Below are 17,267 nucleotides of genomic sequence, written 5' to 3' on the forward strand. Positions count from 1 at the left end.
ATTGTTCTAACCTAAATCTTTCATCTGTGTGCAGATAGATGCCATAAAAAAAACACTGAGGAACAAAGCTTTATATGGTTCAAAGAAATATAATGAAACCAGTATGGCTAAACTAAAACAGATTAGAGTCAATTTATGTTTCAGCTAAACAATTGAAATCGTAGCAGATTATCATTGTCCTGGAAAGGTTTCTGATTATTTAGTTCTTGTTTCAGGGTAAAGTCTGATCACATTCATGTACCCGTGAATATTGGGTTTTCTTTGGCCATAATATAATATTGAATATAAAAGTTTCCATATGAAATAAAACTCTGACAAATAATTATCTCTGTTATATAATATCCCTCACAGCGTATCAGATTAACTTAAATTAGTAGGAAAAATGCATTAAAAGGAACATAGAATAGAATAGAAAAATACTTTATTCATCCCCCAGTGGGGGGAAGTCAAATTCGTCAAGTAGCTAATTAAAAAAAATATTTACAATGATTGTATATAATGATAATAATAATGATGATAATAATAATAATAATAATAATAACAACAATAATAATAATAATAATAATGATAAATTACTAAATAAATAGAGAAATACATTTGAGAAAAAACTTGTTAGCAGTTACTCTTATAAAGCCTCATGGCTGTGGGGACAAAGGACCTCCTGAACCTCTCAGTCCTGCAGCTCAGATCTGAGCCTCTCGCTCTTCTGTCCTGCCAGGATGCTGTGGAGAGGATGTTTATTGTTCTCCAAAACAGAATATAATTTCCTCCTCATCCATTGCTCCACCACAGTACTGAGAGGGTCTATCCTTCTGCCTAACTGGCCTTTTTCAGCAGTTTGTCCAGCCACCGACAGTTTTTGTCTGTAGTGCATCTCCCCCAGCAGACAACAGCATAGAACAGTGCACTCTCAATGATAAAACATTCATCTCATGTCACTGCCAGACATTGAAGGACCTTAGCCGTCTCAGGCAGAAGAGACGGCTCAGGCCCCTCCTGAACGCTTCTATGTTGGCATACCAGTTTATTATCCAGCAACACCCCCAAGTATTTGCAGGTCTGAACAGTCTCCATCTCCCCTCCATCAATGCAGACTGACTGGCATGGAGTTTTAGATCTCCTGAAGTCCACCACCAGCTCCGATGTGTAGAGGGTGAAAAGAAAAGGAACCAAAACAGTACCATGTGGAGCCCATTCCAGTGTTCCAGAAATGCTTCTCCCCATCCTGACAAACTGTGGTCTGGCAGTCAGATAATCCACGATTTCAAGGAGGGGGCCACACCCATACCTGTAGTGCTTGTATTTCAGTATATCAGTATGGGAGGCCGTATGGTGTTAAAGGCACTGGAGAAGTCAATGAACCACATCCAGATAAGCATATGCCCGATGAAGCATGTACAGAATCGCGTCTTCCACTCCTATGTGTTTCTGGTAGGAAAACTGGAGGGGGTCAAGATCCTCAGCAACCTGTAATCTCTTGCAACAAACAAGGAGTCTGATGATAATATCACAGTATCTCTGATACTATCGCATGATCTTGTGATAGTATGTGTGGTATAAATGAATTGTTCCATTTAAAAATACTCTCTCCTACTTTGGCGCTGATAAAGTATGTGTTATTAGAAATCAAACGGATTTTGTTGTTCTCAAAGCGTTCAATGTGAGGTGTTGCAGGTGGCGGCTTCTACTACGTGACAAGTGACGTACACGTCATTGTCCGATTAACTCAGTGCGCATGCGCTGTCAAGGTTATTCGAGGAAGTAAGCAGAGCTGGCGGTTGAGCAGAAAGAGAAGAGTTTGTTGTTGAGTGAACTTTCAGAGAGCATAAAACACCTCGCCGCCGTTTTAAAATGTCGGAATTTGATAACAACCCGTTCGCAGATCCTGTCAGCGACAACCCCTTTAATGTAAGTGTAGTTTAATGTTTTATTGACTTTTTGCTCAGGAATTTGTCGAGGTTGGCTGCTGACATATCATTCGTTAAAAGGTAGCCAGCACGCCAGGAAACTTGTTGGTGGATTTCAGGGAGGGACCAACTTCTCCGCTCTTGAAAGCCATTTGACAAATGGAATTGATTGACAGTCCTTTAACCAATCAACGAGCTTTGTTGACAAAGAGGGTGGTTTATCCTGAGAGTTAAGTTTCAGGAAGTTAAACTGTAGCCAACTAGGAATGTGTGTCAAACCGTTTCTATTCATTATTTGAGGAAAGGTTGTTTCTTCATGTTTATTTCTGATATATTGAACGTGATTTTTTTTTTAGATAAATACAAATTTTGCAGTAACGTGATATAATTTACATTGTTACTGCTGATTGGCTCTTTGAAAGGATTTTCTGACAGGATATAGCCTAAAGGTGTATTCAGTACTTGACAGTGTCTACAGTTTCACTGAGTTTGTGTAAAAATTAACTGCATGGAGAGAATTTATAATAATACATAAAGCTGACACGGGCTGTGCTTCCTGTGCTTCCTGGTAACATCATTAGAAGGAGGACTTTTAACTAAATAGTCAATAATAGTGACTGACTTAAAGACCAGTGTTTCTCTGCATGTGAAAATGTTTAAAGGATATTTGTGGTTCAAAATGTAGAAAAATTACATTGTTTATCCAATCTTAATCTGACTTTTCTTGCCATATATGATTATAGAGTTTTACGATTCCTTACAAGTTAACGTAGTTCTCTCAAATGGCTCTCTGGTGATATAATTGTGCATCTTCACAAAATATAGCAAGAAATGCGATACATGACTGGCTGGAAGGCACGGAAGGTCACCATATCCAGACATTTATAATCCTTAATGTAGGCGAGTCCCCCCCCCTCCAAAAAAACTTTGAATCTCAGGTTTACATAAATAATTGTCTGTTTGTTAACATCTCCCGCTTATTACCTTAAGACCTTTAGTCTTTGAAATTAAATTTTAAACACACTGAAAAAAAAAAGTAAAAGAAGTAACTATTTTCTTTCACTAGTTGTTTGCACATTTAAACCTTCAGAGGTACAATCGTTTCACCATTTTCTAATAAAACTGTTTGTAGTTCTGACACATGCCATGTGAATCTGAAACCTCGGTATTTACTCAGTACCTGTCAAGTGACCTACGTTTTTTGTGGACGGCACCCTAATGATGTAGTTAAAGAGTAGATACAGTTGAAAATGTGTGAGCTAAACTCATAATAGAACTGTTAAGTGCCATTCAACATTTTTGGTCGGAGAGATCTGTCTCAAAAATGTAGGAAGGAGCACACAGTGAAATATAATTGAAGCCATTAACAGAGTTAATGATCTGGGACTTGTCCTGCTGAGCAACCTAAACAAACACCCAGTGCATTTTTATGCTGGACAAGATAAGATATACTTTAGGTTGTAGCACAATAATCCGTGTGTTTGTTATTTCCTGTTCATAGCTGCCAAACACATGTTCTGTTATTATTATTATTATTTTTTCTTAATCAGGCTTTGTCGTGTCCAAAATGTAGAGGATTGTGGAACACTGATGAGACACTGGGATAAAACAAGAAATTTAGGGCTAAAAGGCAGCCACGCGTCACCATCTATTTAACATCTCAATTCCGTCTGAAAAATATTCTTTGATGTCACATGACAGTCACTTTCACAGGAGTACTGTGTGACACATTGTGATATCAGGTGCACAATGGCCACGATGACCACTTTTAATGGGTGTGGCTTAATAAATAGCCTGATAGCAGCTACTGTAAAGTGCAGATCACTGCATGACGAAGCTGCAGTGCACTTATTCAGACAATCCTGCAAGGTATAGTGTTGCTATCCTAAAAAAAACCCAGTGACATGAAAGCTGTAGCTCTGTAGGGTGTTGTATGCAATATAAAGAGCAACTTAAGCGTAGTAATATCCAGCTGAAGTTACGAAATGGGAACAACAGCCACACCTAAGCAAAGAGCAGTCATCAAAGCAAGTCCTATTTCCTGGTAGAGATGTTTAGGTCAAGATATCTGCTGGCTTGACCTCAAATCAAGTTTTACTTGCCTGTATGTTAGAATCTATTATTTTCAGAATGAACTTTACACAATTATCAGTGGGAAGATGCTTTTGTGTCCCCATACTCAACACAGTGCCCACTTGTTTTGGCGTGTCTCAGCTTAATCCTTATTTAAAAGAGGATTAATGGTTGTCGTCATCTTCTTCGATCGCTGCTGTCTGAGCTGTGTAGTAAAAAGATACAAGCAGTCTCACTGGTGGGGCCCAGCAGAATAGCTTTTATAGTAAGCATGTTTTGCGTATAATAGGCTTTGCTCCACACGCAGAAAAGGGTTCACTCTCAAACAACATGAAAGTTCATATTGTCCTTTTTAAAATTGTTGTGGTTGATTTGCCAGTATTCAAACATCCCTGTCTTTCCTGCTGGGAATATTTACAGGTGTGTCAAGAGCAGATGATTGTGAGCTCATGCTGGCAGTCACATGGCCAGTGGGTGACGTGTTGGGTTATCATGTGAGATACTTGTTCCGCCCCAATTTTAAAGGAGGAGAAATTGATTTGTCCTACATTATAGAAGAAGTTCCGACGCACAAATGCAAGTGTTGGTTTAGACCAGCATAGCCCTAAATGTATAACATTTCCTGACACTTCTCATGGGATGTTTGTTGACACGTGTCCTAGTGTGGGGTTGTCTGGGAATTCAGATTCTCAGAGATACTTCATCTGGGTCAAAAAGTAGATTTTAAATAAGAATAATGGATATTTGAAAAATTCAATGTTTTGTTGTTCAGCCGTTATCATTTTTTTCTTCGACCCAGTTTTTTTAATAAATATTTTTAAATAAATATGTTTTTTTTTTCTTGTTGTTGTTGCTATGGAAATGGATCGTAAAAGAAGTGTAACGGCTCCTTATGTCAAACTACCATGCTGCTGATGCTGCAGTACACACGTTTTTATGCAGAGCCGTCCTCAGTGACACGATGTTTGTGTCTCATTAAACTGTCGAGGCTTTCGTGTTTGTTAAATGCTGTCTTTATAGAGTGACCTGCCACATAAAGGAAATACTAAGTTGCATTTATGTCATTGCAAGAGAGGAGGAAGTCGGTCTTCAACGTTTGTCTCCTTTCATTAAATTACTAAGTGGACTTGGCTTTCCACATTAAACATGCTATGATCTGAAGTCATAGCCTCCTGTCTCGTCTTTGGCACAGCAGGTGTGAACAGCAAGCTGGGTAATAAGAGTAAACACAGTTACACACACTTTTCTTTTTAAATCCCCCGGATCAGATCAGTGATCTTCACTGCTTTTTACAGTAGAGCCACACTTGTTCATACTAAGAAAAGAAGAAAGCCACTTTTACCACAAAACAGAAAAAGCCTCTAAAACACATTCATCGCATCTTCCCTCTCAGGATTCCATAACATTTGGAATGCATCTCCTCTAAAGAACAGAGGATGAGCATTTCTTTGACCTGCTTTCCTGTTGTTCTATTTGCAATTTTGCTGTTGGAATTCACTCTGTTTCTTTCTATCTGGTTTTCTCCTTTCTTTGGTTAGAAATTGATTGATTGATTTTTTTTTTTTAAATGTATTTATTTATTTTTTTTCCGTTTGGCACATCATGCTAAATAGCTCATCCACCATACAACATTAGCATAATACAACGTGGCAAATAAATTGATAAAAAATTATTAATTTATTCATGTTTTTAGCTTGCTTGAAGGCTTTAATTTAACCCTAGAAAGTCTTTAAATGTATATTACTTCTGATGAGATACTTCAGAGTCGAAGCTTTGCTTCACAGGACTTCTCAGATGGTGAAAGTAACTCTGAGATCCTGTGAAACACAGCCCACTGAAGACATTTAATGATTAGCAATGGTTTTCTCAGGTAATGATTCATCGGGACCTTCAGAGGTTACGTTGCAGTAGTTGGATATTATGTACTGAATTGTAAGACTTGGTACAGCATGGACTGAGATGGAGGGGTCTGATGTTTACCTTCAGTGTCTCAGGTCGCAATAAAAGGTCAGATGGAGTTTTTCACAGGTCTTGTGCCAGCAGCTGCAGTTTTATAACTGTACTGTTAACAGCTCACCAAACCTAACAGAGAAACCGCCCCCCTTAACTAATCTCACTCAATCTTCAATCTTCACTCGGTAGCTCAGTCTCAGTTAAAGCAACCTACCTTGATATGTTTGTTGTTGTTGTGCAATGAGTTGATAACACGCAACACTTTTTCTTCTTTTTCAGGATCCGTCTGTCACTCAGGTGACCAGCTCCAACGTTGAACCAGTTGACCAGTACAACCCTTTCCCCCAGTCCAATGTAAGACACCTGAAACTTTCCCTCTTCAATTTTCAAACTCTGGGTTCTTCTGCTTTTACACAGCTGTTTCTAAAGCGACTGGGACACTGTAAAATGTCTTAAAAACAGCACAGTCGATGTCAAATGATGGAAACCCTGTATTTACACCCTGCGTCTAATTGAAAACGTGACAAAGACAACGCGCCCGGTGACTTTTCTAAAATATATGCATGTGTTGAATGAAATACACGGTGAAAAAACCTATAACTTTCAGCATAAAGGAGTCTGGATGTTTGCCCTCCCGCGTGGACTGAATCAAACTCCAGAATGATGATCCATGATTTAAAAAGACGACCACGAATGAGCTCCAGGCATGAAAATATATTTTTCTCTGTTTGGCAAAGTTTGAACTCTCTGTAACAAACTGAATTTCCAGAGATGTTTCTGAGCACATGCAGCGTTTTCCACTTTAAAATTGTAGTGATGTTATATCCTAAAGACGATCTGAGGTGTTTTGTGAAGGACTTGTCATCTCTGGACGCTCTTATTATACTCAGACATGTTCCTGGCCTGTCACCAACAGGTTCTTTATTTAGACTTTTTGCCATCCTCATATTTCTAAATGAGCATATATATATATAGTTTTTATCTTGTCGGTGCGTTTTCTAATAAAACTTAAAGTACTGGATCACGTTTTATTCAAATTTTGTGTTTTTCCCAGCGCTCCTTTTCTCAGAAGCCAGCTTTTTATTAGCTTCATCGTCTCAGCCTCTTCCTGCTCCCTTTTCTTCCAGGTTTTTGTTTGTTCTGCATCCTGCTCATTGTCAGCTGCGTGAACTTTCGCCCTCTCTGTTTTCGCTGTGGTCTTTTTTTATTGCTCGTCTCCTTGCCCTTTATTTTCTTGTTTATTGGTCATCTTGTTTCGTCATTGCATTTTAATCTTGTTTGTCCTTTATTGTCATGTCAGGAGGGTCTAGCGACTCAGACCACCCCAGCCTCCACCGCTCCCTACCAGCCGGCCGTGTTACAGCCGTCCACAGAGCCCAGTCCACAGGTGAGAACACAAACCCTCTTTGCCAAACAATGGCCTTAGTCACACGCGGTTAATAAAGAGGCTAAATTATGAACAAAATACCATGCTTTGGCTAAAGAGCAAAGCATCCCCTCCTTCTGCCAGCACTGTTTCCTCAGATTGTCTGTTACCCACAGGATGTTTGGTGGCCACACCAGACATCATCTGACTTCACAGAATATTGAAACGAGGCTTCTTGTTTCATCTCCTAAATATTCATGAATAGCATCACTGACCATGTGTCCTTCTATTTATTTTGTTTTCCAAGTCAAACATCAGACGGGGTTGCCTTAAATGTGTATTCGCAGTTACATGGCTATAAATGTTCATAAACCAACTGAGTGGAACTGCCACCATGACCAGTTTCTGTGCATCTAACGTGTTTTTGACCATTTTTCTTTTTTTTTTTTTTTGGTGTTCTAGGCGTCTGCCGCAGCAGCTCAGGCCAACCTGCTGAGGCAGCAGGAGGAGCTGGAGAGAAAAGCTGCCGAGCTGGACCGCAGGGAGCAGGAGCTAAAGAGCAGAGGCTCGACAGGTCATTAAAGACGCACCTTCCTCCTCACTGCAGTAGCATCAGAGGCAGCACAGCTTACTGAGACAGGATAACAGTGTGCAGTGTGCGCGTTATGCATCAAAGAGGATGTAACGTGTGCGGTGAAAAATGCTGACAGGTGTCTCGTACTCATCCAAAAAAAAACAAAAAAACGAGGCCACTGTGTACGTTTAACTCTGACTTGTCATGGGTTCTGCTTCAAGTATATTTTCACTATGCACATGTAAAACCAACACACGTTTGATGGTACTTGCAGATTTTTTTAATAAGCTTGTCTCGAGTCAAGGCGGCATCGTTTTCTAACCTGCTGGGAAAAGTACATCAGCCCTACATGAATGTGCTGTCTGTTATTTAGACCCTCCAGGGCACAAGTTTCAGTATCAGTAATTCAGCAGTTTTCCTTGTATATCCGTCAAGATTTTGCAGAGTTGGCCATCCTCTCTTTGTAGTTTTAGAAGAATTGCATTGAAGGCCGGCAGAGCTAAAGTTGCTTCTTGTCTCGACAGGTAAAGCGAACAACTGGCCTCCCCTGCCCAAGAGTTTCCCCATCAAACCGTGCTTTTATCAGGACTTCGCAGAGGAAATCCCGACAGAGTACGAAAGAGTCTGCAGAATGATGTATTATCTGTGGATGTGTAAGTGGATCAAAGTTTTCGGGATGCCTCACCCTGGCAGTGAACCTGCTGTATGTCACTTAATGTAGTCTTTTAAAGTGTTCTGATATGATGTATGTCAATCTCACGTTGATATTGTCAGACATTGCTTTTTTAAATTAATTTATTTTTTATTCTCTCTGCTTCAGTCAACTGTGTGACTCTGTTCCTCAACCTGCTGGCTTGCCTGGCTTACTTCACCACTGACGCAAGCTACGGTGTGGATTTTGGCCTCTCCATTCTGTGGCTCATCCTCTTCGCTCCCTGCTCCTTCCTCTGCTGGTACCGGCCCGTCTACAAGGCCTTCAAGTGAGTCCCCTTTCACGAACCGTGCAGTTCGTGATGCCTTTGCAACAGAGACTGCAGACAATGTGTTGGACTTTTAGTCCCCCTTAGAAATACATCAGTGTATATACGCTATATAAAACATAATCGCGTTAACCCTTTGAAGAGCAGCTGGCAGTAGCTGTTTTTAGCTTTTTGCTGTGTTTTTACTGTTGGAAAGCTAGAATTCCTGTGATTAGATTGATGCAAAACAGTTTGTGGTCCGGTGACCACAGCAGTACCACTTGAGGTTGCTGTAGCTCAGATGGAAGAGCTGTCTGCCAGTTGGAAGGTTCAGAGCTCAGCTCCTCGTTCCCGGTCAAGACACCGAACCCCACGTTACCTGATGCATTTATCGGCGGCTGTTTTTTCATGTATGGCTTCCATCTTATCGCCGCTAACCCACTGCTGTTCTTCTTTGGTAATTCACTCATGCCAGACAGAGGCGGCTCCACATTGGTTTGTTCCTGCTCGCATCAAGCTGTGTATCGCAGAATAAGCTGAGTGTTTTACCTCAGCTCAGAGAGATATCAGCAGCAGATCAGCTTAATCTCATTTAAATGTGGCCAAGGACATAATGGAGTCGCGCACTCATTGTGACAATGAGAAGTCCAGGGAGCAAAGATCAAACTGAGAGAGCGAACACATGGAGCCCCTTTTGGAGCACGCTATAGCTTTAAGAAAATGTACTTATTTTTTTTGTCCTATTATTACCAAGTTTGGACTAGAACTGTGTAACGCATGAGGCTTTGGTCTGATCATGTGTCCTAACTCGCAGCGGTAGATATCTACAGGCAGAGTGAAACACTTTTAATTGTCAAAGTGTTCGCAAATAGATTAATTTACTTTAATTTACTCCATTTAAGCACACCATGCGTAGGTGTTTTTTTTTTTTTTTTAATGATTATTCTGCCAGAAATGGAGAGGCATAAACTGACTGGGACTTTCAGTCTTAAAACATTTTCTGTTTTAGGTTTATGATTGGTTGGATTTGACAGTCTATAGCCACTTTGATCTGTTAATGACCGTTAAAACAGAAACTTTGTTTTGGCCAGCTGTTCAAAATTCAGAAATATTGAAAGATCAAGTTTGTTATTATAATTTTTTCCTTTTTCCTGGCCACACAAATAGAATCTGTCAGAACGAGCCATATTTTGTGGAGCTGAAATGCCTGATTTGATTTGTTTTCTGTTTGTTTGCTTAGGACCGACAGCTCCTTCAGCTTCTTCTTCTTCTTCTTTGTGTTTTTCTGCCAAGTCGTGGTCTTCATCATCCAGTCTGTGGGCATCCCCAAATGGGGAAACAGGTGAGTCTCTCACAGTTGAACACACATCCCAATAACACCAACAAATAATCAAATAGTCTGTTTTTATTGGTGCATTCAAGATATTTTCATTGCCTACTGATTGACTGAAAGAAGTATCTTGTTTCCTTGCCTGCCGTCCTGTCTCTCTCTTCTTCCTCACCTCATTTTCTGCACCCCTTCGTCTCCTCTGACAGAACCTTTCCATTCATCAGCCTTTCTGTCTGCTGGTAACCCTGTAAGTTTCTGCTGCACCTTCCCAACACTCGTTCTTTCTTAGCTCGATTCGGCCCTTTTTTTCCCCTTTTTAAACTTGTAATTTGGCTTCCAAAATATAAGGGAAGCGGTAAATGGAGAAATAATGGCCAGATAAGGTTGTTTGTTTAAAGGTGAGGTTATTTTGCTATCTTGAACTTGCTTTGGACAAATCCAGAGTACAAACCTTAACAGATTAATGTAACTTTGTGATTTTAGCGATGCGTTAATGAGTATCTATCCTCTACTTTGAGAACTGTTACATCAGTTCTGCTGTTGTTCCCGGACTTCTGCCTGTAATTCCACCTTCTGTGTCTTTGATGTTGCATTTGTCCTGTCACGTGTGCAGACAGTTGAATGTTGGACACTTGACTGTGGATGTCACTGAAGAAAAAGCTATTTTATTTTTAGCATCATCTGTCTTTGTTCCCTCCTCTTTCTATGCTGCGTCTTCAACTGTTCTTCTGCTTTAACAGACCTCATGTGTACCGTATGCATCTGCATGCAGATCTCTCACTGTGTTGAAGTTGGCTTTAACTAATACTGTCTGTAAGATCACCTCATCCCCCGTGTTTGTTGCCTCCAGTGGTTGGATCTCCGCCTTCACTATCATCGGTAGCAACAAGGCAGTGGGAGCCATCATGATCATAGTGGCCATCCTCTTCACTATATGTGCTGTGATGTCTGTTATCATGCTCAAGATGGTAAGAGTAAAGATTTTCAGTCAAATTTGGGCTCAGTTTAACTTATGTGTAAGGATTTAGTCGTATGTATTAGTTTAGATTTTGGAATTTGACTAATTTGTCTTTTTTATTTGAATTCAACTACCTCTCCTGGTTCCAAATACTTGATTTTGTTATACTGACTTGTCTCATTCACTCAGATGCTGATTTTAAGCAGGTTTTTGGTACATACTGTGTTGTTTTGGAATACGCAGTCGTCTCCTCACGTTTCCCTCCTCCTCAGGTCCACAGCATGTACCGCCGCACCGGGGCCAGTTTCCACAAAGCCCAGCAGGAGTTCTCTCAAGGCGTCTTCACCAATAAAACCTTCCAAACAGCCGCTGCTGGAGTTGCCTCCTCCGCTGCCCAGGGAACCCTGCGGGGAAACAACTAGTGGTAGATTGAGCTATGCTGAGCTCTTTTTAACAGGTCAAGGTCTGCATGTTATCAGGTCCAGATAATATAATGATAATCTAAAGCTGAGCCGATAACTGAGAACTTGTTGGCGGGCACTAAACTAGCAGCGATTCTTCCTGAGAGTCATCAGTGCTCTGATTCTCTGGCTGGATTCCAGCTAATTATAATCTGACCTTTTAATGTATAGACCTTGAGCCACACCATCGGTGCACTTTTAATTCTCCATGTTAGCTTTTGCTTTCCAAGTCCAGAGTGTGTCCTGCAGAGCGACTTCATCCGGTCTGCGTGGGTGTAGAAAAGCAGCGGAGGGGAAAGTAGCACGTCAAGTGAAAACTGTGGTGTAAAATACAAATGAAGATGACTGATTGCTATTTCAGCGTGCCTTTGCTTTGTATATTTTGTGTCCCCTCTTCGACATGGCTCTGTGTATGTGTGTGTGCGTGTGTGTGTGTGTGTGTGTGAGATAAGCTGAATGGATGCTTTAATGCAACTGCAGTATGCTTGTGTTTTCCCAGACCGATGGCACACCCTGATCCTGTAATATAAACAATATGAAGTGTTTGTGTTTGCCATCGATTCGCGTGTGTTCTGTCTCAGAAGCATTTCTCTTTGGTGTTCAACCCAGCCTGGAAAGTTCTTGACTCTACGAAGTGCCGAAAAATTTAAGCTTAATGAAGAAGAAGTAATCCGGTAGTTAATTCTAATCTATTGATTAAATGTTGATGTGAGTCTGTAGTTGATCATTCAATAAGGAAACAAACTCTACTCTTGAACGGTTTTACACAAACATGCCATTCACAGTGCGCTTTGCTTTGCTTTGGTTCATTTCATGCTTGTAAAAAAGCGGATGTAAACAGACTTAAATGTAGTACACAGAGAATAGAACAGGATTTTATTTTCTTGTTAAAGCCATTAAGCTAATCATTTTAGTTTTGTCTTATCAGCACCATGTTGGTAGCTTCTGAAGCAGCTTCTGCTAAAATTTCAACTGCCTCGCATAAAAACCAAAGCATTATTTAGTGTAAAAATTGGAAAATGAGCTGATTTGAAAAGTCCTCTTAAATGGGTGACACCGGCTCATTCGGTCCATTATAAATCATTTAGTAAAGGGCTGTGACGGTTCAGTGAGGCACGCATTGATTCGATTGGGACACTGGGTCCAGGACGAGGTTCAGCTTGTGTATCCCGATGAGATGTCACGGTAAACCTGTTCTTGTGTGAATCAGGAAATGTCCGAATGGATTTTCCAGAATGTCTGAAATGCCATCAATGTCTGACGGTCTGATTTGCTTTATGTGTACCTGATCAGTCATTTCCACCAGACCACTTTAAGCCTTGCCACATCATTTGCCTTCAACCAACAGACGCAGTGTTTTAACATCACCTGCATCTAGATAACTGGTTGCATTTTCAATTCTTTCAAATGATCGTGCTTCTGAAAAGTCATCCTTACCTCTCGACAGCGAGCGCGCCTCTCTAAGTTATTTGCATACCATTGTACATTTTCCACATGATTTCTCATATTAAAAAGCATGCATTTGTGTGTGTGTCTGTCTGATAAATCATTTTTAAACTTCAAGTGGGATGAAACTTATTAACTTTTCTAAAAAACAGCTGCAATTTCTGATAAATTGTAGTGCTTTTGCAACAACGACCAGTCTGATACACGGTTTAATTTGTTTTACATCAATTAAGAGTCAGGATTTTTTTGCTTTTATATGTATGTCTGGATACTTTGTAATGGGAGAACACAGTTGAGTGCCTTTTGTATTTCATCAGTGAATTTCACATTTAATAAAATGCTTTGCTTTCTGTTAAAGTTGTAGCTCTTGTATTTGTTCAAACTCAACCTGAGTTTAATAATTCTATTCAAATACATATTCATATTCATATTTTGCTCCACTTATGTTACTTTAATGAAACCACACTAAAAACACACTCCCGCACTGATTTGGCAGTATCAGATCTCACCACTGGGGGGAGCTATTTGCCAACATGCTAGTCTGTAGCAAGCCTCATGTAGTCTGTTTTATCCTCAGCCCTGTGTCCCTTCAAATGTTTCTTTAGTCTTTGCATAGATAATCTAATCTTTAAATCAACACTAGAAAATAGTGCAAACAGCGAAGAACCACTCTATAGATACTGCTTTGTTTGGTTTTCTAAGCCTAAAAAGTTGGGAAAGGCCTCTGTGAATGTGCTAATGTGGTTCCTGCTGCTTGTGACAGTCTGTAGTGCACTGGTTGGACTCTGATTTAATGTGAGATCAACAGGCTGCCATTTTTACACAGATTCTTCCTGATTTGTGGTTTACCTGCTTATAGCGTACACAACCAAAACTTCTATTGTTGACAACACTGTCATTAATAGCTCTGGGCTGTTCGTGATCTTTGAGAGAGAGCTAACACTTAACTGTCTCTTCTCCATTATGAATTCAAGGAAAGAGGAAAGGACAGAGCACCATTGTGTCTGCAGTGACCTGGACAGTCTGTGGGGAATCTGCCGTGTAACCCAGACTGCTGACTCAGCTGTCTGGGTTTGTCTCAAAAGGCTCAGAATAGCAGCAGCCTCTTCCCATCAAATGCAGCCATCAACCTGACCGCATGCCTACCTGAGGCAGACAGTTTTTCAATCAGAGACAGGGTCTCTTTTTACTGATGCCTGCAGCACAAGGTGGATACTGACCAAAAAAACCCTGAAAGGACCTGGAAGGTAGTGCTCTGCCCACTGAGATAGAAGACATTGTTCTAACAGTTGGTGAGAGGCATCGAGCCCAAAGTGAACTCTAAAGGCTCCGTTCAGTCAAAAAAGAAACCTAACAAGCAAACCGCCTGATGAGCAGCATTAAGACTTGCAAATATTAGAGCAAAATTGAATAAACGCCTCACAAAATTCTTAAGTAGTGCTCAAGATTTGATTGAGACATACACTGCATTCAACATTCAAATGTTGGTTATTAAAGCTTATTGTGTCGTTAAGCAAGAATGGGCTGCAGTGATACCTCATATCAGGATCCCATGGAGAACAAGGCTGTTTGACATTGTTCGGACGGTGACGAGGCCTGTTTACACTGAAGATGTAGTCTTTGTTGTGAGTCGAGATGATCCACAATGCTACTCGTCTTAAAAAGTGAAACCAAATCAGCAAGCCTGGTCCTGTAGTGAGAAATGAGAATGAGCTTGAAACAAAGAAACACTAGCATTTTTTTTCTTCAGCTGTACCCACAGACGTACTGTAGTTACATCATCTCCTGACTTTTGGTAAAGCAGTCCTCAGATCCAGTTTTACCACTAGGGGGAGGCATGGCTGTGGAGTCGATGCTCCACGGAGTGAAGTGCTGACTCACTGTGAGAGAGGCCTGAAGCAAAAAACCCATACAAGGTATCCTAACACTGCTACTGTTTATTTCTGTCTTTGACTGACGCTCTTTCAAACACACCTGAGTGGAATGACTATTGTGATCTGATGATATCCAAGATGAGAACCCTTAATTCTCCCCCAAAGCACTTGGAAACAAGACAAAATGACTTTAAATGTAATAAAACTGTATCTAGTATCCAACCCTTTGCTATTAATATTCCTGAAACCTGAGCAGATGTGCTACAGCTGTATGTAAAGTTTCCCCTTGTCCAGCAGCATGGAAAGCCCAAGCGTGCATGTACAGCCCAGACCTCCTTATCATCATCCCCTCCGTGTGGTGCTGACAGTTTATGCTGAGATACCCTCTGCTACACACGGAAATGTTCCAAGCTCAAGGTTAGCCAGGAGAAAACTCGACTGAGGACCATTTATCTGAGAGGAAAGTGGATATTTCCAGCCACACTCTCTGCCTGTCTTTATCGTTGTGTGTTCTCGGAGTGCATAAAAAGGCATTTGAGATCCGAGGAAATTGTTCTTTAATTTTCTCCATCTTATTAAGCCCTCCGCATTCACTGCATAGGACTGACTTCTTTCACACATCATCTGAATCCTAAATGAAGACTGAGAGGCAGCAGCAGTGACTTGTAAATCCTGCTTTGGTTGGCCACAGCATTTTATACAAAATGTCATAGTCTTATTGAAATACTCAACTGGAATGGTCAATTGTTGTCTATAGTTTAAGTGGAAAGAAACGGCATTCTTTTGTTAATGTTAATGTAAAAGATAGATGACAACTATCACCCCTAAGCTCTGTCCTTTTTCTCATGCATTAAACATGCAGTGTGCATATGTAGCTGCACACCAGATTGTAATATAAAAAAAAGACTTGAGTCGATATCTATGCTCATGATAGGAAAGTAGCTCCTTGCTTGGTGCTAGAAATGCACAAAAGTTCCCCTCAGTTGCACAGCAAAAAAAAAAAAGTCTGTATGTTCCTAAGCAACACTGAAGTACATGTGCTGCCAAACTTAAAAGTGAAAGTTGTCACCAACTGGCTTGTGGACTGCTGAAGTTTCCCTCCTGAATTTACTGTAAAGGAGGGATGCACAACGTTGGATTTTTGCTGATATTCCATTCATTGTTATTTTCCGACTCATTTTGACACATACCACGATTTGCTCATACTGTTTGTTTTCCACCTTATGATTACAGAATATGGAGTTTCTCTTGTGGTGTGATTAACTTTTTATCAAGCCGGCTTGCTGGCGGATGCGGTCAATAAAGTAGAGTCAATAAAGTTTTCAAACGCAAACTTCAACAAGGCAAAACAAGGAAAAAGTCAGTTAATTGAGTGAGTTGAATCAGCGTTGCATGATATCACAAATTGATTTAGACAGTTAAAACTGGTTAGACAATGTTTAATCTGAGGATTGCTTCACACGGAGTGATACTCGGTTTTTAATAACTGCAACAAATCACCAACAGTTTGGGTGGATGAAATGACCTCACGGCTCCTCAGCAGTGCTCTCAGTGGCCACGTTTCACTTAAAGTCGTTTTCTTCCTCAGTTTCTGTGCAAACTATTCAAAACACCCATAGATTGTATACAAAGAGTGGAAGTCACCAATGTGACGACACCCATTGTGAACTGCCATTTTCCAGCCATTTGGTCATCATCTGCTTGTATTTGATTTCTTTTGAATCCAGAAGTGATTATATTTGGACAAGAGGGCAGAGCTGGAGAGTGATGCTCAGCCAATTTCTCCTTGTTTATACTATCTGTGATGCTCTGCCAGTCATGTTATCAATGGCAGGTCTTTGGAATCTGTTTGAATTTTGGAGTAAAGTGATGGTTTAGCAAACATTTTGTATTTCTAAGGAGACAGGAGACTACACCACGAATGAATCCAGTGATGAAAACTTTAAACTTCAGTACAGATTAAGTTTATGTAACGGCTTCGGGTTTTGTTTTGAGGCTGGGTTAATATGACAGTAAACTACAACCACAAAAGGCATGTGGTTTGTGGCTTGTCTTGTTTTTCTATATTAGTTAAATTTAATTAGCTAAATTTGCATCAACAAAGGCCTAATCCCAGTTCCTTCTTATAGCCCTACCACTTAGCCCTACCCCTCTGTTTTGGAGGGATAAGGGGTTCCTTTTCTTTTGGGGATCAAGGAGTAGAGGAGGGGTCAGGCCAAGTGTTGGGCTCAAGGAGGAAATGGGATTAGGCCAGCGTCTATAATTTCTGTGTAACTATAGATCTGTCCAAATCTGACGTATTATTAGGATGATTTATATATGCCATCTCTCTTAATGACATGATATGATAAAAACACTTACTTATA

The 17,267-nt window shown here is 40.4% G+C and overlaps 1 protein-coding gene across 1 annotated transcript; it reads left to right on the forward strand.

Annotated features, from left to right (window-relative positions):
* The first annotated feature begins 1,750 nt into the window (after window positions 1-1,750).
* On the forward strand, window positions 1,751-13,378 carry scamp2 (secretory carrier membrane protein 2). Its single transcript, XM_072386312.1, has 9 exons — window positions 1,751-1,908; window positions 6,213-6,287; window positions 7,234-7,320; window positions 7,762-7,873; window positions 8,398-8,526; window positions 8,694-8,853; window positions 10,073-10,174; window positions 11,013-11,130; window positions 11,393-13,378. The coding sequence occupies exons 1-9, from the start codon at window positions 1,852-1,854 to the stop codon at window positions 11,540-11,542; spliced, it is 990 nt and encodes a 329-aa protein (XP_072242413.1). The 5' UTR covers window positions 1,751-1,851; the 3' UTR covers window positions 11,543-13,378.
* Window positions 13,379-17,267: the final 3,889 nt, after the last annotated feature.

Source organism: Leuresthes tenuis, unplaced genomic scaffold, assembly GCF_036924035.1.
Source record: "Leuresthes tenuis unplaced genomic scaffold, fLeuTen1.0.hap1 SCAF_5, whole genome shotgun sequence".
NCBI classification, from domain to species: Eukaryota; Metazoa; Chordata; class Actinopteri; order Atheriniformes; family Atherinopsidae; genus Leuresthes; species Leuresthes tenuis.